Raw genomic sequence first — 25,685 nt, 5'->3', positions numbered from 1 at the left:
CTTCTTTTAGAAAAAATTACTGTACCTAAAATTGTAAAAGTTACAAAAATAGTTCAAAGAAAGCACACACACATACACACATATAAATATAAATGCATAAAAATCTGGACAAAGTCTATATAAATACATATATGTGTCTATATATCCTTTATGCGGATTTTTACTTATTATTGACATTTTGCTCCATTTATCATTTGTTTGTCCTCTTTCTCTCCATCTATATCTACATCTATAAATCTTTGTCGGGTGGGGTGGGGGGGGGGGCACCTGGGTGGCTCAGTTGGTTGAGTGTCCGACCTCGGCTCAGGTCATGATCTCACAGTTTGTGAGTTTGAGGCCTGTATCAGGCTCTGTGCTGACATCTCAGAGGCTGGAGCCTGCTTCAGATTCTTTGTCTCCGTGTCTCTGTACCTTCCCCACTCCCACTGTGTCTCTCAAAAATAAATAAACATTGAAAAAAATGTAAATCTTTGTGGGATGTTTTCTTGATAATTTTCTCATTTATTAAATTTGTTCTGTTTAGGCTCTCTATTTCTACTGAAGCTGATTCTAATAACCATAATTTCCTAAGAAATTATATCATTTAAGTTTTCAAATTTATTTGCATAGAATTTCTTGTTTTACTTTTCTTTCCTTTCCATTATTAGTCATTCCTATTATTTCTCACTTTCTATACTTGTGTTTTCTTCCTTTACCTTAAATAAATTGGCCAATGGTTTGTTGTTATGTTAATTTTTTGAAGAACCCCAATTTTATTTATTTTTTAATTTTTAAAAAATATTTATTTTTGAGAGAGAGATGGAATGTGAGTGGGAAAGGGGCCGAGAGAGAGGGAAACACAGAATCTGAAGCAGGCTCCAGGCCCTGAGCTGTCAGCACAGAGCCCAATGTGGGGCTGGAACTCACGAACTGCAAGACCATGACCTGAGCCAAAGTCGGATGCTTAACCGACGAAGCCACCCAGGCGCCCCAAGAATAGTTTTCTTTTTAATGTTTATTTATTTTTTAAGAGAGAGAGAAACAGAGTGCAAGCAGGGGAGGGGCAGGGAGAGGAGACACAGAATCCGAAGCAGGCTCCAGGCTCTGAGCTGTCAGCACAGAGCCCGACACGGGGCTCAAACTCAGAAGCCAGGCCATGAAATCATGACCTGAGCTGAAGTCAGATGCCTAACCGACTGAGCCACCCAGGCACCCCCAGAATTTTATTTTTTAATGTGTTATTTTTCTATTCACCTAATTTTTGCTTTTATCTTGATCATTTCTTCCCATGTGCTTTTAGTTTCTTTTTCTGTTATTTTTCTAGTTTGATTTAGGACTTTAATTTCACTTATGTTCATGCTTTCATTTTTATTGATATAGATGTTAAGGCTACAATTTGTTTTCTACAGCTTTACATACATTTTCTTCATCATCTTTCGGGAATTGCTTCTGTTGTAGTTCCCTTTCAACATAGTATTATGTAACAGGTTTTTAAATTTGCAGGTAGAAAGGTTTTCTTAAATTTCAATTTTAATTTCACTTGGGATTGGTATCAGAATGCTATTTTATTTATTTATTTTTTATTTATTTTTTTTAATTTTTTTTTAACATTTATTTATTTTTGAGACAGAGAGAGAGAGAGAGAGACAGAGAGAGAGCATGAACAGGGGTGGGTCAGAGAAAGAGGGAGACACAGAATCTGAAACAGGCTCCAGGCTCTGAGCTGTCAGCACAGAGCCCCACGCGGGGCCTGAACCCACGGACCGCGAGATCATGACCTGAGCTGAAGTCGGCCACTTAACCGACTGAGCCACCCAGGCGCCCCTCAGAATGCTATTTTAAGTATTTCTACCTTAAAGAAACTACCGTTTTCTTTGTGCCCTAAATATTCTTTTTTTTCCCCAAAAGTTCCATTTGCCTTTGGAAGAAAGGTATATTCTCTAATATGAGAGTGTTAGTGATATGTACATAGAATCCCCAAAAGATTTACCTTATTGATTGCACAGCAATTAAAAGGAACTAGAGTGACAGCAATTTTAAGTGAAATTCACACACATAATCGTGAACAAAAAAGGGCAGACAGGCTATCAGTGTTGGGTAGGTGAGCCTCTGTTCTCCCAATTAGAATCTGGTTAGGGATCTGATGGCAACCAAGGTTGCCAAGCTTTTCTGGCCCTTCCTAACACTGGGGCACAAGTCATTGTGATGCTGGGATGTGCCCATGGTGTGGCCAAAAATTATTTTACTGGATCCAGAAATAACTCTCAAATTGGACAACAGATTGATATAACCTTGTAGGTGAGTCCTTTTCCGCCAGTATACACCCAGTGGTTGTAACTGATCCTGCTGAATGTATCATGGGAACATAAACACACCTCATCTTGTGCTTAGCTTTATTGCACTTCACAGATACCGCATTTTTTGCTTTTTAACAAATTGAAGGTTATGGCAACCCTGAGTCCAGCAAGCCTGTCGGCACCATTTTTTTTTTCCCAAAACCATTTCCTTACTTCATATCTCTGTGTCCTTTAGTAATTCTCACGATACTTCACACTTCTTCATTATTATTATATTTGGATTACTGAAATTTCACAAAACTTTAATGGATCAGAGGTTGCTTCTTATGGATGAGCAAGGAAAGTGGGTTTCCTGAGATGGAATCTACTGTTTGTGAAGATGCTGTGAAAAATCGCTGAAATGACAGCAAAGGATTTAGAATAGAATATAGTCAATACAGCAACAGCGAGGTTCGAGGTTTGAGAGGATTGACTTCCATTTTGAAAGTTCTATTGTGGGTAAAATATTATCAAGCAGCATCACATGCTACAGGGAAATAGCTTATGAAAGGAATAAGTAAGTGATGCAGCAAATTTCATTGTTGCCTTATTTTAAGAAATTGCCACAGCCTCCGAACCTCCAGGAACCACCACCCTGACCAGTCAGTAGTCATCAACATCAAGAGAAAACCATCTACCAACAAAAAGATTGACTTGCTGAAAATTCAGATGAGGGTTAGCATTTTTTTGCAGTATTTTTTTAATGTTTATTTATTTTTGAGAGACAGAGAGCATGAGCAGTGAGGGGCAGAGAGAGAGGGAGACACAGAATCTGAAGCAGGCTCCAGGCTTTGAGTTGTCAGCACAGAGCCCGACACAGGGCTCGAACTCATGGACCAGGAGATCATGACCTGACTGGAAGTCGGAAGCCGGACGCTTAACTGAGTCACCCACATAGCCCATTTTGCAATATTTTTTAATTCATGTGTGTACATTATCTTTTTAGACATATGTGACTGCACATTTAATAGACTACAGTATATAGCGTAAATGTAACTTTTCTATGCACTAGGAAACAAAAAAATTCACCTGACCCACTGTTTCAATATTCACTTTCTTGCAGTAGTCTGGAACCAAACCTGCAATCTGAGGTATGCCTGTAGATGTTATTTTTGTTTATTTTTAATGTTTATTTCTTTTGGGAGAGAGAAAGAGTGTGAACGGGGAAGGAGCAGAGAGAGTATCCCAAGCAGGCTCCACACTGTCAGTGCAGAGCCTGACATGGGGTTTGAGGCTGGATCTCATGAACCGTGAGATCATGACCTGAGCCTAAACCAAGAATCGTATGCTTAACTGACTGAGCCACCCAGGCTCCCCTGCCTGTAGATGTTTTAAATTCCCAGTGGAACACATACTTTAGATAGGCAGTCTGAGTTCTAAATGTGGCAATTCCACAGGACACCTCCTATTTGGATAGAATGTTTAATTAAAAGGTTGGGGATGGAGGAGGGATTAAGATAGGCTGACACATAACAAATAATTAGTCTTTTCATGCTTTTTCCCCCTCCCATGCCTCCCTCTGGGAGCCTAGGCTACTGGTATTTGCAAATGGCAATAAAAGAGTGGGGCTGAGAGCTGGAAGACTCTAAACTGGTGCCTCTCTTACTGCACAATTATCTTGCTGATTTTGGAAGGTTATGGATATCAGTAATACTAGTTATGGATACGAGGTCACAACTGCCATGGTAGTCCTGGCATGGCTCAAATGTCAGGGAGTGAGAGGTGTTCTAGAATGGTACAGTGTGTAAAAGGAAAAAAGGGTTGAGCCATCTAGGGATGAAAATGTCCACATGGTGTTGATTACACACAGAATTGGAAAAAGGATGAAGGGTTTGTTTCAGGGACTCATCACACCATTCACATCACTGGGGAAAGAGAACAGCAATGCTGGTAGGGAAGGAACACCTCAGACACTGGGAAGGTCAGGGGTAGGGGAGGAACCATTAATTGCCCTTGCATTAAAGATCTCTGGAAGAATGCAAGGAAAAGGATGAAGATGGAAAGATGTTTTTACTCTTGTAACTACAGAATTTTGAATCATGGGGCTATTTTACATATCTTAAAACTATTAAAAATTTTAAAATGAAAACAAAACTATACCTAAATCTGGAACTAAAATGTAAAAATTACCATTCCCAGCCATAAAGCTAGGGTACTGTCTAGTAAGGATCCAGAATATAAAAACACAGTAAAAATAAGTTAGATTTTCTTTTAACAGTCATCAACTCATAAATACATACTATTTTCTTTTATTTTCTAAAAAAATTTTTGAATGTTTATTTATTTTTGAGAGAGAAAGAGACAGAGCACAAGCAGGGGAGGGGCAGAGAGAGGGAGACACAGAATCCGGAGCAGGCTCCAGGCTCCGAGCTCTGGGCACAGAGCCTGACGCGGGGCTTGAACCCACGAATCATAAGATCATGACCTGAGCCAAAGTCAGAAGCTTAACCGACTGAGCCACCCTGAGCCACCCAGGCGTCCCCATACTATTTTCTAGCATAAAAATGGTTTTAGGGATGTATATGTACAAGAATAGGGCAGGCTGTTAAGTTAACTTTATGTTTATTTAATATAGCTGATGAAGTTACCAGACAAATATATTTTAATGTAACAAAAAGTTATAATTGATGTATATCATCTACAATGTAAAGGATTTTAATAATTTAGTATACCCAAAGACAGTTGAATTTTACCCATTTTTGAGATGTAAAATACACAATTATAATACTCATACTACATATCTTATAATTTTAAAGTTTTAGCTAAAACATGAGTCTCTGTAGATAAAAGCAAGAATTCTCCTGTACCTAAGACAAATAAAAATGTATTACTAATAAAGTGCCACTGGATTAGACAATGCCATTTCAACTATTTCCTTTTTGGAGAGGAGAACACAAGTACATAATAATATGGAACTAGCCATTTTCATTATACTAGCATAGAACTAGTAATGTGCATTGTATTTTGTAACAAGCACAAGAGTGCTCATTTATAGTAGGTATTAACCATAATAAAGAATTCCTTTCAAGAAAGATCACAATTATGACTTATGACAAGCTGTACAGTCATCACTGAATATAGTTTGGTGTCCAGAGTTTTTAAAAAATACAATCATGAACTAAGATGAACCTAAGTCTACCAATACCAAGAAATAGTTTTAGGGACTTCATATAAATAAAATAACCTCTCTCTCAATTGTAAAATAGGTTTCATCCAATTCTAAGGCGAGAGGAATAGTAGTGATTGGTAACATTTGGCAACAAGTATGTTTCTAGCAGGTGAAAGAAAGCTCGATATGCATTGCTATAAGATGCCTCTTTCACACAAGGAAAACATGCTAATTAGATGTAGATAGCACTTTTCAGGCACTTGACCTCACTTGGTAGTTAAGTTGATGTTCAGATGTATACTTAATGGAGAAACATTAAATTATATAGTGACTTCAAGTCATGTTCTCACAGAACATCTGTGTTCCATAAGCTAAATCCAAATGTTCCCGCTAAAATCAAATAATGATGCCATATATCCAGTTCAGAGAAAAAAAAATTTAATAGATTAAAGTTAATAGATTGAATTTTCTCAATTTTAAGATTTTCCACAATGAATTTTTCATAAGCCTTTGTTGTCTATTACTTGTCTGAATGCTAGGAGAAAAAAAGGCTTAAAAACTATAAAATATTATGCCTAAGTAAAGTTAGAAAATTTTCAACTGTTGATCAGTTCAATATAACATACGGTTTATGGAAATATGCTCAGAGTTTGCTCTTATACTGCTTAAGAGCCATATTTTCTCATAGTAAATTTGTTTGTGGTTCATATTATAGAATTCAGTATGTAAACATTTTCATGTACCCAAAGAGCATTATGAATTTTTGATCTGTTGTCCCTAGATATGTTTGAGAACCACTACCTATTTGTCTGGCTCTAAAAACTATCTTTGGGGTCCATGCCAAAGAAATGCTTTCAGATAGATCATTAAGGTTTGGGTTCTAAGATAAGACTACCAAAGTCTATTCTACAATGAAAACTATATGGCAAGATTTCAGTATAGATGTTATCAATGTTCCCATTTTGTTTTAATACTTAGGTTAAGTATTTTGATGTTAAGGATTTTTATTTGCATGTTATCATTGTATTACAATTTGGGAAAATTTGGCAATATACTTTCAGGCAGCTTTAAAATAATGCAACTTCAGCTCTTAGCACAAACAGCCCTGAGAACAATGCATTCAAATTACAGCTCAACTAGAAATAATCTAATTGAGAAACTTTAAAGTTACAAAAACAAATTCTGGAAAAGTTGTAAATTAAAAAAAAAAAAAAGTCACAACATTTGAGGCACTACCAGACTACAGTACTTTTAAGAGTTGAAAGGACTTTGTAAAAAGAACAAACATACAAAGCTGGGTGTGCATATGCACATACTCCACATTGTGCTATAATGAAAAATTGTGTCCCCAAATTTTATAGCCTAAACATTTTATTATAGCATCTCCTATTAAAGATATCATGCTCCGGCTGCAGGAGAGTTTTGGTAATTGTTATAAAGCATTGGTACAGAATTTTGTACCATAAATGGTAACGGATTCAAGAGCTTGGTTAGCAACAATTTCAAGTGACAGACAGCCCTTGGAGGGGAGAATGAAATATCATAATTATGTCTATGACGCAAATGCTAAGTCAAAGTAGCAATGATTTGATCTATTTCAGAGGGTATTCAACTTTGTAGTAGCAAATAAGGTATAACAAAGTCTTCACAGTAGAAATAAAATATGTTGCTCTAGAAAGAAACAAATATTCCACTTGTTAATATTGTATATAAATTGGTGAAATGCCTGCCAACAAAAATGGTGTATCATCGTATAATCTATCAACATGACAGTCTACACTCTATACATGGTAACTTGTGATATTTAACATTTGCTACAAAAAAGTACAACAAATACTAGGAATCAACTTTTAGTATTTCTGATGTCAAAAAGAATGAAGTTACTGCTGTTCTATGTTAAAAAATACGTTTACCTGCTTCCTTTTAATACAATTTATAAAGCTTTACTAAATGAAATATTTTGTTCTAGAGAAACATGTACTGACTTATGTGAAAATAAACAGTCCCATATCTTTAAAATCTATACTTATATATCAGAAGAGTATTTACATTTCATTATGGTACTTAAAATATTTATGCATAAATAGCTTTTGCCATTCAAGGTATGAAGATAGAGATGCATTATAATTCACATATGCTTACCTCACAATTGAAATGTATTTATGTGAAGTTTGACAAGTTAGGAACAACAAGGGCATGCTAATCCAGAATTAACAGTAAACCAGAACACTAGTATGGTTAACTGGGGCCATGTGAGTGACCAGCAAGCAGCACAGATTGAGAACTTCCTGGAATTCCTGTGGATAACAATGCCAACCAGTAACAAGTAAAACGCACAGAACAGACTACTAAAACACTAGAGCAGTATGAAGTAGATACTTAGATGGAATACTGGAAAGAATTTAGCCTAATTCCTAATTGTGCTTCAGATGGGCAAAAGCTAAGATGTTATGCTAAAATGGTTAACTATAACCTCTATATTTCTTGTGCTTTAGAATTCTCCTTGCATTTCTCTTAAGTATCCTGTTTTTTTCTCCAAATGGGTTTGCTGAGGCCTATACAAGATTTAAAAATGTGCACAAATTAAGTAACTAAACCTATGGGATCTTCTGTTCCTAATACTATTTTCAGTATTGCTTCTCGGCCTTTTGGCTAAGATCAAGTGCCTAATACTATTTTTAGTTACAGCATCATATATGTTTTCCTCCAGATGATAGGAACGAAGGTCTTTCAGAGGTCAAGGCATGATGAGAAAGGTCTCATAATCAGTCTTAGAGAATGATTACTGAAGTAGTGATTTTGTTCTAAGTTTAATTTCAATATAATGATTGTTTTTAAGTCAAAGGTCCTTGCAAACCCTGTGACAGTGTCTAGAATCCTGGAAATAAGATATACGAAGAGAAATGTAGCTGAGTCACCTAAAACACTTTTTAAAATTATTCAGTTTTTAGAATTCTTTCCTAGTTATGTTTCACACTGGTAACCGAATTAAGTACATAACAATCAGAAAAAAATATATGTACTTCTCAAAGTAAGAAAAATAATCATCACAGAAAGTAACTCTTGCTCCATGATGCACTTTCAATTCACTTTAGAAAAAGTGTACATAAATTTAACAAATATTCCAAATCAATTTAAAGAATATCCAGTTTTGCTGGACAACTAAATATTTTAATGCCAAAAAGTGTACTTAAAAATGGTTGGAAAGGAGGGACTACTATAAATACCAACAATTTATTCAACATATTGATAAAAAGCACTGCATAGCATCCTATAAAGCAGGTCACTCCTTTAAATACAGAGAGAGAACAAAAAGCAAAAACATAACTAGAAAGAAACTTTCTATTTTTATGCCAGTTACACAGGCCTCAAGTAAAAACCTATAGCTCTAACCAATCCCCTTTGCCACTGTCCCCTGTAGACTCCTCCTTTGTAATCTGACTTGCTAATAACAGTCAACCTACAGTTCAATGTCTGTCAACTATGAGCAGGTAGCAAAATCACTACATATAAGGTTATGTTTAGTCTTGCAACAATTTGGCAAAGGAAAGTATGACTGAGGTAATACAGGTGGCTGCACATGCCTACTAAGAAAACTGACACTTTTTGATAACATGATTTTTGGTTAAGGATTTGTGCTTGCCACACACAGGCTGAAACTGTGACAATTCCAATCCACAATCAACTCATTCTATATTAGGTCTGAAATTAATGCAGAACAATTCAACTTAAATGTGGTACTTTGATACCACTAGATGCTACATTGTCTGATTTTAAGCCCTGGTTTATCTATCAACTAAAATTCAGGAATGATTTGCTCAGACAAATCATATCTGCTGAAGCCATCTTATCTATTTCTTGTACTCACTGAAAACCACAGGAAAGTTATAGGAAAGACACCTACAAAATTAAAAAAAAAAAAAAAAGAATTACAAACTTGATGATTTTAAATTACCAATTGCCTACAAAACTAACTGAGTACAATTTCAAAACAATTTAAAAAAATGAGGTGGCTTATGAAGGCCATAGCTTTGGTGACAACTTAGACCCAAACTTTAGATCTGTGGTTGATCCAGACCTAACATTTTGCTCATGCCTGATGTTCCCATTTATTTGCAGGGCTTTATGGCTACAGCATATTCTTCACTCATTGCACACATAACAGACACCTAGAAGGGAAAAATGCAGGCAAAAAGTTATTCAGAAGGCAATACATATATAAGATATGTTATTATATACTGGATATTTGTGGATATTTTATACATGCTGACTTTGGAAAGAGGTATTCCAAGACCAGATAACCTACTTTCTTTATAGTTTTCCAAAGTAAAATTTCTCAAACTGTGGTTTTTAAGGTGACTTCCAGGAAACGGGAAGAATAAGAGCTATGAATGTCTCAATACTTATCAGATGTCATACTTCTGAGAGTCATAGCAAAGACAAAGAGTAAATCACCTTCACGCTTTAGTATTCCCATGCCATCTTTTCTTATCTTTCATAGCTCAGGTGCTGGTCTTCAAAACAAATTTGGGGTTGGCAGTGTCTGCTTAGCAAAAAGTGAACTTTGATACTTTCTTTGGTAATGGACCTCTCGGGGTATCATGGGAAAACCATCTCATAGAGCAGTATTTAAAAACTACATTTCATATTTGCCATTTTTTGCTAACTAGTTTATGCCACAGTTCTTATAAAAAGCATTCTCCCCTTAGGTCTTTACCTGTACATCTTCACCTGCATTGTATTTTCCTTCTATTTCTTTACCTAGTTCACCTTCTGGCAGCTTAAGATCCTCACGAACTTCACCGGTTTCTGTCAGCAGGGATAAGTAACCATCCTGAATACATATCAGCTATTAAAAGAAATTATATCATTTGCAGTGATTAGATTATATCACTTTGTAATATTTACATAGTTAAGTTGCAATCCACATTAATTTGTACAAGTACACAGTAATACGTTAATATATTCTGAGCTTAAATAATGCTAAACATACAAAACCATAAAAGATGTATAGACTAAAAGTATAAGTTCACTCCTTCCTGCACACCACGTTCCCCCAACTCTCTCTCTCTCTCTCTCTCTCTCTAATATGCCCTGAAGCATTTATGTGTATGTGCACAATACAAATATAGTTGCTTTAGAAAAAATAAATGAGAATCCAAGGTGATTCCGTCTACATGGGGTCTGCTCATGTCCCTCTTCAGGAAATTAGTAACTTGGAAAAAAATCTGACATGTCTTAGGTTGTTGAAAGGAAGGGGATGTTTGTTTCCTTTGCCTTCCTTTGGCTGCCTACATGTATACTTCAACCCTTTCTGGATAGGTTGCGTCTTCTTAAGCCCTTGACCTAGACCAGAGGCATTGATACACATCAGGTTTCTTTAGTCATCAACTATGACCTTCCCACCAACAGGGGAAACTATCCAGAGTTGGTCCTGGTGGACGATTTGGCCATAAGGGTGTGGCCCTTAACATGGTGACAGAAGAAGACAGGAGGACTCTTTGAGATATCGAGACCTTCCACAAATCCTCAATTGAGGAGATGCTCGTCAATGTTGCTGACCTCATCTGAAGGGCTGTCCTGTTACCTAGCCCTATCCAGGATTCAGGCCCTGGGAGCTGAAGAGGAGCAGGAGTGGGGAGGGAAGGGAGCCACGGGATAGACATCTTGTCAGGTTTTTTTCTTTTCTTTGAATCAATGTCACTTTTTGTGTCAAAAAAACATAAATGGGATATTACAGGTATTTTTCAGCAAGTTGTTTTCACTTAACAGTATGTCTTAGAAATCTTTCCAAATTGGAAACTATAGGCCTACCTCAGTCTCTTTAACTACTTCACAGCTGCATAAATAGATTGTAACTGATTTAACTGTTTTCCTATTAATGGGCATAAAGTTAATTTTAGTTTTCCATGATTACAATGTGTTTTATAATTTGATTATGAACAAAATTCTGTAGAAAACTTTTGGTGTCCAGTTTACTATAAACATTAGATTTTTTTTTAAAGACAAACATTTGCTTGTTGATGACGTTAATGAAACAAACCCAGTCTAACCTACAAAGAGACACAGTTTTGATATTGCTGATTTTTTTTTATTACAGGAATGATGAAATAGCCAGGCTGTACTTATTTATTCTAGAAGCATATACAGTATGTCTAGATTTCTTTAAGTTTATTTAAATTTTAGTTAATGTATAGTGTAGTACTGGTTTCACTAGAATTCAGTGATTTATCACTTAAATACAACACACAGTGCTCATCACAAGTGCCCTCCTTGATGCCCTTCACCCCTCCAGCCCATCTCCCACCCCCTTCCATCAGTCCTCAGTCTCTTCTCTCCCCCCCACTGCCTTCCCATATCTGTTTTGTTTCTGAAATTCCACATATAAGTGACTACTGGGGGGAATGCAAACTGGTACAGCCACTTCCACTCTGGAGAACAGTATGGAGGCTCCTCAAAAAAACAAAAATAGAACTATCCTACCATCCAGCAACAGGTGCCTAGACTTCTAACAGATTTTATAAAAGGCAATTGCTCAGAACACCAGATGCTAACATTGACAAACACAAAAGGAGTTGAAGATTTGGTCCTTACTCCCTTTACTGCTTTGTGTTACTGTTTGTAACACAAACCTACCATAGAGGTAGATTTCAAATCTCCTCTCTATGGCACTACCAAATCTGGCTATGGCTTCCCACAGATATCTCATCAGATTTCAGCTTTTGCACACGTCTAAAACCTCAAAAACAAAAAGCATCCTCAAAGCAACTACAAATCCTTTTAATTCATCTTTGCATCACTCAAACATTTGTGAGGTAGTTGGGAGAGGAGTGGGAAACAAGGAGGTTGAGGCAGAAGTGTAGTTTTTTTTATTGTACCAATCTTTGTATACACTACAAAGTGATCACCAAAATAATTCTAGTTACCATCCATCACCATACAATTGACCTCCTTTACCCATTTCACTCATTCTCCAATCCCCTTCATCTCTAAAACCAACCACCAATCTGCTCTATAAGTTTTGTTTTCTTTTTGTTCATTTGTTTTTTACATTCCACATAGACGTGAAATCATACAGTATTTCTTTTTCTCTCTCTGACTTATTTCTCTTAGCATAATATCTTCAAGTTCCATCCAGGTTGTTGCAAATGTCAACATTTCCTTTTTTTCATTACAAGGTAGTAATCAGTTGTATATGTATACCACATCTTCTTTATTCATTTATCCATTAATGGACATTTAGGCAGTTTCCATATCTTGGCTACTGTAAACAATGCTGCAATGAACATCTGGGTGCATATAGCTTTTGAAATTAGTGTTTTCATACCCGAAAGTGGTATAGCTGGATTATTATGATAGTTCTACTTTTATTTTTTGAGGAACCTCCATACTGTTTTATATAGTGACTATACCAATTTAAATTCCCAACAACAGTCCAAGAAGTTCCTTTTTCTCCAGATCTTTTCCAATAATTGTCACTTTTTGTCTTTTTGATAACAACCATTCTAACATGTATGAAATGATATCTCATTGTGGTTTTGATTTGAATTTCCCTGTTAATTAGTGATGTTGAATATCTTCTCAGGTATCTGTTGGCCATCTGTGTATCTTCTTTGGAAAAGTTTGTTTTGATCCTCTGCCCATTTTTTAATCAAATTGCTTGGGGTTTATTTTTTACTATTGAGTTCTTTATATATTTTGGACATTAACCCCTTATCAGATATATGATTTGCAAATATTTTCTCCCATTCAGTAGGTTGCCTTTTCATCTTGTTGGTGGTTTCCTTTGCTGTACAGAAACACTTTAGTTTGATGTAGTCCCACTCATTTATTTTTGCTTTTGCTGCCTTTGCTTTCGGTGTCAGAACCAAAAATGTAATGCCAAGACCAATGTCAAGAAGCTTACCACAAATGTTTTCTTCTAGTTTTGTGGTTTCAGGAATTATATTCGAGTCTTTAACCAATTTTGAGTTAATTTTTGTATATGGTGTAAGATAATCTAGTTTCATTCTTTTGCATGTGGCTGTCCAGTTTTTCCAACATCATTTATTATATAATTCTAAATAGCCACAGGCTTACAAGGCAGATCTTTTTGATTTTGGCTCTTTTAGCAATTCCCTGAAGTAGAACTTGTCTATTTTGAGAATTAAAGGTTCCCACTGCCATTAGTGACTGAAACATAAAAGTCAAATAATACTACTGATACTTTGATATTTATTTATATAATGGTGGTATTTTATTTTTAAAGAGTTAAGAATTCATCAGTTAAACTGTGGGATGAAATATAAAGCATTTCAAATAAAATACGTATAGACATTATAAAATATCTAGTAAAACAACATTTTAAAAAATTAAACATCTTATTAAAATAAATTGCTATATGAAATAAAATTAAAATTTTCAAAAATAAAACTGTAGAAAAATAAAATTAAATAATGAAAATTATTTGATCTTCTTACACAAATTATTTTTAAAATTTCAGATATATGTAAAGTTACAAAAATAATACATCAAAATCCCATATTTTTCCCCTTGATTCACCCATTAACATTTAACCACATGTGCATTTATGTATATATGAATACATAAAATACATAGAATATACATTCTTGTTCTTTTCTTCTTTTTACTAAACCATTTGAGTATGTTTCAAAAATCATGATTCTTTAGCAAGAAAGACAAATTTTTTTTTCTTTCCCAAAAAAGACAAATTCTTATATAACCAACTTATTTTTTTTAATTAGGAAATGTAATATTGCTAAAATATTATTTAATATATAGTCCATATTCAAATTTATCAATTGTTCCAATATTGTCTTTGATAGAAACTATTTCCTCCCAACTCCAGGTTCATACCTTGTACATATTTGGCATGGATACGTGCATGAAGACCACCACAGCACAATAAATATAACTGAAAAGGCCCACAGAGCTAAATTTTTTAAATGAACAGAAATAAGTATTATATGGTGACTTGATAACAAAGGGGTATGATCACTGAGTACTTACGATGCAAGGCACTGTTCTAAGTATTAACTAACTAAACCTCCCATGAGGTTTACTATTCTTATCTTCACTTTATAAATAATGAAAAAAAGGCAAGAGGTTCAATAACTTGCCAACCAAGGTCACGTAATTAGTAAGTGTTAAAGTAAGGATTCAGACCCAGCCTATCTGGCATGAGTCATTCTCTTATCCATGATCCAGTACAGACTACATACCAAAGGCTGACACTAGGATGAGGAAAGTGAAGCACTTGTTCTGAGTGCAAAATTTAAGGTGGCACCAAAAAAACTCATCAGTGATCACATATTTTAAAACTAAAATTAATACAAAAATTCCATGATGAACAAAGTATCAAAATTTTAAATAAAGACAAAATTTGAATTACTGATTTTTCCTTTTAGGTGGCTTAGTTGGTTAATTGTCCCACTTCTGATTTCAGCTCAGGTCATGATCTCACTGTTCATGGGATGAAACCCTGAGTCAGGCTCTGTGCTGACATCACAGAACCTGCTTGGGATTCTCTCTCTCTCTTTCTCAAAATAAATAAACTTAAAAAAAAAAAAATTTGTGCTCTAGGCAAGGGCATCACTTACCTCATTCCCCTTACCCTGGTCTGGGTCCTGTTGTGTCCCCAAATAAAACCCAAACTAAATTTTCCTTTATGTTAAATCTGGAGCTCCAATCAATGATTGACTAATTTTTTTTAATATTTATTTATTTTTGAGAGAGAGGGGGAGAGAGATAGAGACGGAGAGATCGTGTGTGCATGGGGGAGCGGCAGAGAGAGAGAGGGAGAGAATCTGAAGCAGGCTCCCAGCTATTAGCACAGAGCCCTGACGGTGAGATCACGACCTGAGCCGAAATCAAGAGTCAGATGCTTAACCGACTGAAAAGACTTAAAGGAAAAATTTGGTTTGGGTTTTATTTGGGGATACAGCATGGCCTAGACTAAGGTAAAGGGAACGAGGTAAGTGAGCCTTTGCCTAGAGCACAATATTTTTTACAATTAGTCAATCACCCAGGTGCCCCAATGATTGACTAATTTGATCATGGTAGTAATTATATGAATTACTGATACTATCTTTCTGAAACACTCAAAGGCAAAAGCATTCTATGTTGAATGCGTATTAATGTATATAATGAATATTGAATATTCAAAGCATTCACATGTTAAGGATAAAAAAACAGAAATCCATTTTTGGCAAAAGAAAAGTCTATGCTTAGCCTTAGCTGCACTATCCTTACTTCAATGAATAATCACATATGCATTTAACAAATGTTTATTGAGCACCCACTATAAGCCATGTCTAAATTAGGTGCTCCAAGCATAATGGAATGATTAAATGGAATTTTTATACAGGAAAAGGGGGAGCAGAAAAGGACTACTTTTTGGTACATATCTACTCATGAGGTAATTACGGTATACATTTTCTCATTTAATCCTCACATTATCCTTCCTTTGTAGATGGGAAGACTGAGTCTCAGAGAGATTGTATAATTTGTCCAAGGTTGTCCAGCTAGAAAGTGGCAGAACTAGATCCAAACCCAAATTTGCCTGATTAAAAAAAAAAAAAGCCCATACGCTATTATTATAATAAGACAATTCAAATGTCTACAAAGACTCCAAAGAAACCTAGAAAATATTTATAAATGGGAAAATGACAATATAAAACTTACTAGGTTAAAACTATGTAAAAATATGTTTACATTATGTGTGAATAAAGAGTAAAAGGAAGTCATATGGGACTTGCAGCTGAAGGTAACATGCTCTAAAAATTACATAATACAATAAAAGATATAGCAAGAAGTCAGTTTAAAATGAATTTAAAAAATCTAGGTATCACACTTATATTTTTCACTGTGTAAAATATAACAGAAAAGAGTTCTGTATATGGTATGCTTGTCACTGAGATTGAAGACTTACAAGAGAGACTTTAGTTATGATTAATCTGAGCTCCCACATCCTATGAGGTCAATGGTTTGGTTACCATCAATTCTCCCAAACCAACAAAATGTTATCATTACACATGACCTATCCAAATATATAATTGGAACTAAAACTTGGAAGTTTATACCTATAATTTAACAAAAGGTCACAGCATGGTCACTGAATGTAAATAAAACAATTACATAGTTTTGTATTTTCTTTACTATATGCAGTGGCCAGGTACTTCATCTTTTATACTAATGGCTTTCGGCTGACTTCCCTATTTAAGAATACCAAATTCTAACTCACATTCATTAATACACAAACTTGGTTGGTGGAACATGAATCCCAAAGACTTTATAAAGTCTTAGGTTTGAGAAGTGAAAAGAAATAAAATACCAGGGAGGGAGTTACCTACATTTGAAATAGTTTACAACAAAGAGCAGTTTTACCAAACATTGGACTTATTCAGTCACAAAATGCAGTCACTTGATCTGAGAAACAATAAGACATGTTCAACTTTTTAAAAATTCAAAATGTTAAAAAAATAGCAAATTAGCAATAATTATAGATAAGGTACAAGTGTTAAATATCACTATTTTTCCAATTTTTAGGATAAGTGGTGCCTAATATTTGGTTAGAAAAACCTACAAAACTACTCCCAGGTTTTGTTAAATTACAGTTAACAGTAGAATGTATTTGCAACTTTAAGAAACAACCAGCATTTTACAGGAAATTGGTACTCACTTGATAATCATTTCTCTTAATATTTGGAACATCCATGTTGTGAGTAGAGGGACAAATATCTTCATATTTTTTGCCCGTGAAAATATCAATTCCAACAAGGTGAACCTAGCAGAAAAGGGAGAACAGGAAACCTGTTTAATCTTTGCCAAGTATATCACTCATTACATACATAAGAGCACAATACCAAAGCTGATTATGACAGATTCTTTCTCCTTCCAAGGTCATCTAATTTTATTTTCTTAAAAAAAAAAAAGTAGTGGTCATTGACTTGAGAAGCAGTGAACCAAACTAAACAGTTTCATGACATATCCAGACCCAATATCATATATAGTCCAGTAATTCAATTATAAGATGCATAAGAAAAATGAAGTTATGTTAGAACACATTTTCTCATCTGAATAGATTATTCTAAGTCACTAGGATTTCAGGAAAGTTTCATTTCCCAGTTAAATGAAACATTATAAGGGCCCCAAAAGGAAATGCTATATTTTCAGTATGCAAAGCAATAGCTGGTCACCCGGTAACTGTGGGAAGAAAAAATTGTGATTATTACAAAGTTATAAATATGGAAATCTCATGTTCCGCACTGTAATACAAATGATTAAAACCCCAACGCAAAGAGAGACCTGGAAGGGCACTTACCTTGGCATGACCGTGCTTTCCAGTTTTGGAAGTTGACATCTCCACTATTTTGCATGGTCGTCCTTTGAGAACCACGAAGCCGTTTTTGCGCAGGGCCGAGCACTGCATTGGGTAAGTGCTGGAAGCCCCAGCATCTCCAGTAGTGAAATCAATTTCATCCGCCATGGTGGGCTGGGGAGATGCTAGCTTTTCCCAGGGAACTACACAAAAAGTTTGTGTTTGCTTTTTAACAACGGGAACGCAGGCAGGGAAACATCACATTTCGGACAGGTTACGTACCAAACATCATGGATCTATTATTTTTTCATTTATAGAACACCCACAAAAGAATAGGGGGCACTTCTAACTCCGGCCTCTACAAACTTTTCCATCCATTGGTGGGGAGGTAGGGAGGGAGGTCGCAGATGAGCTCCTAGCGGGTGGGGGATACCCGCCCTGGGCACTCACCGGCGCGGGGAGCAGCAAATCTCGGCCCCCGTCGTCCCACCGCAGGAGAAACCGGCGACCTTCCCGCACAGCGCCGCGCCGCGCCACCCGGCCCTCCGCCGCCGCCCTTATCCTCACTGCGGGGGACCCAGCCCAGGCCGCACATCCCCGAGAAGGATGGGGATAACAGGACCTGGTCAACAGCACCTGGCCCCCAGGCAGCAGGCGTGCACCCCGCCCTCCAGCCTTTGGCGCCGTCGTCCCGGCCTCTCAGGCGCCCCCTTGTCCTGCCGGCATCCTTGGCCCGGCCCGGCCCGGCCCCGCAAGGGCCTGAGCCCTGGCGGGTCCCGCGCTCTCCTCCGTTCCCCCATCCATCCTTCCTCCTTCCCTAGTTTTGGACTCGGCTCCGGTCGCCTTCTCCGGCCCTGCCTCGCTCCGGTCCCGGCCCTACCAGCTTTTCCCCATGTCTTCACCTTTCAGCAGGGAAAGAGCTCCTTTTGCCTGCTCACCGGCGCCGGTCCCCTACAGCTGCGGCGGCGGCAGCGGTGGCGGCCCCGGCAGTTCCAAGAGACGGGGCGGGGCCGCCACACTTTCCACACCCCGGCCTCCCCGCCCTTTCCCGCCCCCACCACAGCCCCACTTCCGGGATAGGTCCCGGCGCGTCACAGGCACCGCCCTCTCGGGCTACCATTGGCTACAATGTTCACGAGGTCCCGCCCAGTCACGTGAAGAGCGCCCTGGCAACCCCACGTGCTGCGGATTAGTGCACTTCCGGCGTGAGGAGCACTTTTTGGAGTCCGTTTGCTGAGGGTGAACTTAAAGGCAAGGAAACTTGCTACCTCAAACTTTTATGTTGGTTGCACTCGGGTCCAAGTTGAAGTTAACAGAAGCCAAACCACACGTTCTGTGGCCCCTGCCATCGGGTGCGTGGCGGTTGTCACGTGACAGTTGTCAGGCCCTGTGAGGGACACGGATTCAACGGGTGCCCTGCGTGGCTGTGGGAGGAGATTTGGGGTCGAACTTCTGGCTCAGGTTGATGGTTGAAACCACACTTGGCTCCTCAAGGAAGAGCCCAAGTGCAGTATTTTATTACCGGCTCTAACTTGTCGGCTCACAGGGGACCCCGGCCATCCGTGATGAGGTTCTGGCAGTGACTGCCACTGGGTGCCTGGGCAGGGTCAGCAGTGCCTTCTGGGGTGGGAACTCCTGAGACATCTGCGACCCAGATAACAGCAGTGAAACGACCCAGCTCATTCTTCACACTAGGCTGTTACGGAGTTGTGAAGGTGAATGGTGAATGCCTACCTCCTTCCTTCATCACGGTCCTGTCCAGAAACTCAGACCAGTCCAGTTCTGAGAAACTCGGCTCTTCTTTCCTCTTGGCATTGGTATTTGAGTTTGAGGTATGTTCAAACCTCAGTAGAGCTGTTGGGTTGTCTTCAAAATAGACCAGGAGCCAATAGAGACTTGACTAGGATTAAGGACCAAGGTTCTTAAAAGAGATGCGCCCCCTTGTGTTCCATTTCACAACGCACTGCATTCTACCTTGGGGAGGTGACCTATACTCCCCAGTATGTGGTCTTGTAATTTTGTATCGCTGTCTTTTGAGTACCAGTCACGTTCTCACATTACTATGTGGCCCTATGGTTTGCACAGGTATTTGACACATGTTGAATTCAACCTTTATTGTAAAAAAATGAACTCCCATAAACGGAATTCAGCCTCTAGCTAATATATGAAAAAGTCGAATTAGAACCCTGGTTCATGAGTCCACTCTGCTTTTCCTTACACAGTCTAACCTTTCCCTGTCTAATGTTATTAGAATGATTGCTAATATGTAAAGAGTATCTATGCAAGTAGGTAAGCATAAAATGTCTTATGTGCATTATTCCTTTAATCTTGACTATTACCCGTTTTTTAACCTCAAATTTATTTTTTTTTAATTTTTTTCATCTTTATTTATTTTTGAGAGAGAGACAGAGAGCATGAGCAGGGGAGAAACAGAGAGACAGAGGGAGTCACAGAATCTGAAGCAGGCGCCAGGCTCCAGGCTCTGAGCTGTCAGCACAGAACCCAATGCAGGGCTAGAACCCAGGAACCTGAGCTCATGACTTGAGCTGAAGTTGGACGTTTAACTGACTGAGCCACTCAGGTGCCCCTTAACGTTAAGTTTACTACGTTATAATTTCTACAAATTAAAACTTACCCTTTTCAGTTTTGTGAGTTTTGAAAAACATAAGTAGTTCTATAACTATGACTTCAATCAAAATAAAGAATATTTCCCTGATTCCAAAAGTTCCCTCCTTTTTGTGGTTAGTCCCCTCCCCCTACACCCAGCCCCTGGAAACCATTAGCAACTGCTGTTTTATCTGCATTTTTAATTGTGAGAAAAAAGCAGAGAAAAGTATTTTGGCCAAACTCACACAGCTAGGAAATCAGAGAGCCAAGATTGAACTCTAGGCAGCTTGGCTCCATAATCACTACTTTAACTACTGCTGCATTTGCATAAGATTTGGATTTGGAATCAAATGATCCAGCTTCATTCATTCAACAAATACAGTCAATTCTAGTGAAGTTGCTGGAACTCGGAGTCAGCAAATACTGAACCATTGTTCCTAGGGGAAGTGCAGAGTTAGGTTCCTGTGAGTCTCTGGTCACAACATTTTTGTGAACTGACCAATATATAATCTTGTTTTATGTGTGTTTCAGTTTCACCTTACTTAATACGTATTGATTCATTAACATTTAACTCACAGCCAACAGCACTATAATTATTATGCCTGAGTGGAGCTTATCTAACACATGTATTTTCTCCATAAGGTACATCACAGCCTTCTTGTGCTTAGAAGCACTAGACGGCGTTTCAGCACTATGCTTCAGAGCCATCGTAAACAGCCAAGTCACCAACAAAAGTCACAAAAATGTGAAAAGTGGTGCTAATAGACTGAAAAGAAACACTTGTTGAATTTGACAGCTGTAGCAAGAAGGCAGAGCCTCACCTTGTTTGACCTCAGCTAGGAAAATATGCATTGGATGACTTCTATCTTTTGCTGTTCTGTGCTTGTCCATAACTGACTGAAAGCACTGCTAGTCCTGATTGTAAGTAAATTGAATCCATAGGCAGAGTCACAAATATGGAATCCATGAATAATGGGGATTACTGTTTTTATTTTAATACCTTTAGCACTGGAATTACCATGTTTACCAAGACAGCCCCCTGTTCGTTAGGTGCTTGCAGTCTACTATATGATGCAATTTAGCAATTTTAACAGATAAAATAAATACAAATAAATAACTACAGGGTTCTGAAAAAAAAGAGCTCTTCCTCATCTAGTCTAGGTGTAATCCAATAGAAATATGATGTAAGCCACATATAATTTTGAGTTTTGTTGCAACCATATTTAAAAAGTTAAAGGGGATAAAATTAATTTCAATAATATATTTTATTTAACCCAATACATCCAAAAGATTTCATATGTAACCAATATAAAAATTATTATTAAGATAATTTTATAGTTGTTTTAAACTGATCCTTCAGTCTCTGGTGTAGGGTACATCTCAATTCAGACTACCCAGACTACCCATATTTTAAGTGTTCAATAGGTATGATGGTGTCTATGATATTGGACACATCACAGGTCTAGAAGATTTCAAGACTGCTTCTCTAGCAGTGAATATATTAATCTGACATGAAAAAAAATTAGTAGAAGTTAGCAATGAGGAGAGTTTTGGAAAAGGTATTTTAGGCAAAGGGATAAGGGATACAAAGACTTGTAGATGAGAGAATTATAGCATCATCCTGGACTGTAAATGTTTCAGTGTATCTGGTGCATACTGTAAAAAGAGATAAGTGAACTTGAATTTTCTCCCAAGTAAACCAGAAAGATATTGAAATAGTACATATAAGAAAATAACAAGAATGTAGCTTTCATTTAGAAAGACACTTCTGGTTATGGTATGGAGGATTTGGAGGGAGGAGAAAATATTGGAAATAGGAAACTGATTAGGAAGAAATATGTTGGTGAACAAAGGTGGTGACTATGAGAACATAGAGAGGACATATTCAAGAGAATTACGTGAAAAATGGAAATAGTGTTATAATTAATTAAATGTTAGGGGTCAAAATGGAAAGAGAGATGTAGGGTATGAGGAAGAGGATACAGTAAAAAACTGGGAGAATGATGCTACCATTCATTGAGATAGAAAATATAACAGAAAGAGCAAATTACCAGGGAAAGTTGAGTTTACTTTTGGGCAGATTGAATTTCAGCTTCCTATGGGAGATATATGTATATATCTTAAATAGAAATGGACATTTGTGAATCATTAGTATATAGATGATTATTAAAGCTAAAGCAGGAGACTTACTTCAGCCTTAAGGGCACAGACTGAAAGTGAAGGGATGCAAAAAGATAATCCATGCAAATAGAAACCAGAAGAAAGATGAGATAGTTATTCTTCTATATCAGACAAAATAGACCTTAAGACAGACTGTAATAAGAGACAAAGTCATATAATGATATGGGGGTGAATTCAGAAAGAGGATATAACATTTGTAGATAATTATGCACCCAACATAGAAACACCTAGATCCATAAAGGAACTATTAACAGACCTAAAAGTAGAAGTGGACAGCAATACAATAATAGTAGGGGACTTCAATACCCCACTTTCAACAATGTATAGATCATCCAGATAGAAAATCAATAAGGAAGCAATGGACTTATACTACACATTAGACCAGATGGGCTTAACAGACATTTGCAAAATATTTAATTAACAGTAGCAGAAAACACATTTCTTCTCAAGTGCACATGGAACATTCTCCAGGATAGGTTATATATATGTTAGGCCACAAAACAAATCAATACATTTAAGAAGATTATGAGCATATCAAATGTTTTCTGACCACAAAGGTATGAAACTAGAAATAATTACAAGAAAAAAAACTGGAAAAGTCACAAATATGTGGAGATTAAACAACATGCTACTGAACAACCAATAGATCAAGGAGAAATAAAATATCTTGAGACAAATGAAAATGAAGACACAAATTACCAAAGCAAAATGGAATACTGCAAAAAAAATTGGAAAAATATTAGTAAAATTAAAAGCTATTAAAAAAATAAACAAAACAGATAAAAACATTTACCTAGACTTACCAAGAAAAAAGAACAGTTATAAATGAAAAAAAGTTATAAATGAAAGAGGAGGCATTACAGCTGATACCAGAGAAATAAGAGACGACCATGGACAATTATACTTCAAACAGTTGGACAACCTAGAAAAAATAGATAAATCCTAAAAACATACAACCTACAATTACTGAATCACACAGAATAGAAAATCTGAAAAGATCAATTACTAGTAAGGTGACTGAATCAGTAATCAGAACCTCCCAACCAAAAAAAAGTCCAGGACCAGATGGCTTCACTGATGAATTCTGCCAAATATTTAAAGAAGAATTAATATAAACTTTTCTTAAGCTTTTTCCAAAAAATTGAAGAGGGGGGTTACTTTTAAATTCACTTTATAAGACCATATAATACCCCAAACAGACAAGCACACTACAAGAAAAAATTATAGGTCAATATCCCTGATGAGCATAGATGCAAAAATCCTTAACAAAATATTAACAAAGTAAATTCAATAGTACATTAAAAGGATTGTACACCATGATCAAGTGAGGTTTATTCCAGGGATGCAAGGATGGTTCATCATCTGCAAATCAATCAATATGATATACCACATTAACAAAATGAAGGATAAAAATTATACAGTCATCTCAATAGTTGCAGAAAAAGCATTTGACAAAATTCAACATGCATTCATAATAAAAACTCTCAACAAACTGTGTATAGAGTGATTGTGCCTCAATATAATAAAGGTTATATATGACAAACCCACAGTTAATAATGAATTAAGACAAGGATACCCACTCTCACCACCTTTATTCCACTTGTTGTTAGGAAGTCCTAACCAGAATATTTAGGTAAGAAAAAATAATAAAAGCCATCCGTATTGGAAAATAAGTAAAATGATCTCTGTTTGCAATGACATTATATTGTATATAGGAAACCCTAAAGTTTCTACCAAAAAAGCTGTTAGAATAAATGAATTCAGTAAAGTTGCAAGACACAAAATTAATATGGAAAGATAGTTGTGTTTCTATACACTAGTAATGAACTATCAAAGAAATTAAGAAAACAATCCATTTATAATTGCATCAAAAAGAATAAAATTCTTAGGAATAAATTTAACCAAAGTGGTGAAAGACCTATACACAGAAAACAGTGTTGATGAAACAAATTGAAGACACAAATAAATGGGAATATTTTCTGTGCTCATGGATTGTAAGAATTAATATTATGAAAATGTGCATACTACCCCTAAGCAATCTACAGATTCAGTGCAATTCGTCTCAAAATTCAAATGGCATTTTTCACCTTAGGAGAAACTCCTTAAATTTGCATGGAACCACAGAAGCCCCAAAGTAGACAAACTAATCTTGAGAAAGAAGAACAAAGCTAGAGGCACCACACTTTTGGATTTCACGCTGTATCACAAAGCCAAAGTAATCAAAACTCTATGGTACTGGCATAAAAACAGATACATAGAACAATTGACTAGAAGAGGATCCTGGCATAAACCGATGTCTATATGGCCAATTAATTTACAACAAAGGAGGCATAAATATACAATGAATACAATGGAGTATACAGTTATATACAATATAATCTTTCAATAACTGGTGTTGAAAAAACTGGATAATCACATGCAAGAGAATGAAACTGGACCCTTGTCTTACACTGTATACAAACATAATTCAAATGGTTTAAAAACTTGAACAACAGACTCAAAACTGTTAAACTTCTAGAAGAAAACAGAGGGGGTAAGCTCTTGACGTTGATCTTGGCAATGATATTTTGGATTTTTCACTGAAAGCAAAGAAAACAAAAGCAAAAATAAGCAAGTGGGACTATATCACAGTAAGAAGCTTCTACAGCAAAGGAAACCATCAACAAAAAGAAAAGGCAATCTATGTAATCAGAGAAAATATTTGTAAGTCATGATAAGGGGTTAATATCCAAAATATATAAAACTCATACAATTCAATAGCATAAAAACAGTCTAAATGTAAAAAATGGGCAAAGGAACAGAATAGATATTTCTCAAAGTAGATATACAAATGGCCAACAGGTACATGAAAAGGGGCTCTGCATCACTAATCATCAGGGAAATGTAAATCTAAAATCATAATGAGATATTACCTCCCACTTGTTAGAATGGTTATCCTCAAAAATGTATTTGATAACAAGTGTTGGTAAGGATGTGGAAAAAAGGGAACCCTTGTGTACTGTTGGGAATGTAAAGTGGTGCAGCAGCTATGGAAAACAGCATGGAGGTTGTTAAAAAAAAATAAAAATAGAACTATTATATGATCCAGAAATCCCACTTTTGGGTATATATCCAAAGGAAATGAAGACAGGACATCAAAGAGATATGTGGACTC

At 36.6% G+C, this 25,685-nt stretch overlaps 1 protein-coding gene, 1 long non-coding RNA gene and 1 other non-coding gene across 8 annotated transcripts in view; 2 read left to right on the top strand and 1 right to left on the bottom strand.

Moving 5' to 3' along the window:
• Positions 1-5,630: 5,630 nt before the first annotated feature.
• On the bottom strand, positions 5,631-18,778 carry EIF5A2 (eukaryotic translation initiation factor 5A2). 6 transcript variants are annotated; one of them, XR_006207579.1, is made up of 7 exons: positions 18,194-18,310; positions 17,747-17,946; positions 17,105-17,209; positions 10,142-10,273; positions 9,503-9,593; positions 9,293-9,324; positions 5,631-7,721 (listed from the first exon to the last, which is right to left on the bottom strand). XR_006207579.1 is itself a non-coding variant. In XM_007077078.3 (6 exons), the coding sequence occupies exons 2-5, from the start codon at positions 17,909-17,911 to the stop codon at positions 9,534-9,536; spliced, it is 462 nt and encodes a 153-aa protein (XP_007077140.1). In that variant the 5' UTR covers positions 17,912-17,946; positions 18,194-18,310; the 3' UTR covers positions 5,631-9,324; positions 9,503-9,533. The 6 variants fall into 6 exon arrangements, 4 of the variants coding, with proteins under 4 accessions (XP_007077140.1, XP_042812501.1, XP_042812503.1 ...); XR_006207578.1 differs by having other exon boundaries at positions 5,631-7,095; positions 7,567-9,593; positions 18,194-18,309; XM_007077078.3 differs by having other exon boundaries at positions 5,631-9,324.
• Positions 10,581-10,723, top strand: LOC122230865. The gene has a single exon (XR_006207935.1). It is a non-coding gene; the product is annotated as a small nucleolar RNA SNORA67 (small nucleolar RNA).
• Positions 18,779-19,120: 342 nt separating the features above from the next.
• Positions 19,121-25,685, top strand: part of LOC122230586 — a 39,298-nt gene continuing 32,733 nt past the window's right edge. The window contains exon 1 of the long non-coding RNA XR_006207576.1: positions 19,121-19,575. This is a non-coding gene — a long non-coding RNA (uncharacterized LOC122230586). The remainder of the gene's footprint in view (positions 19,576-25,685) is intronic.

Source organism: Panthera tigris, chromosome C2 (assembly GCF_018350195.1).
Source record: "Panthera tigris isolate Pti1 chromosome C2, P.tigris_Pti1_mat1.1, whole genome shotgun sequence".
In the NCBI taxonomy this organism is placed as follows: Eukaryota; Metazoa; Chordata; class Mammalia; order Carnivora; family Felidae; genus Panthera; species Panthera tigris.
Note: the sequence above shows the minus strand (reverse complement) of the source record. Positions and strands in the feature narration are given on the sequence as shown.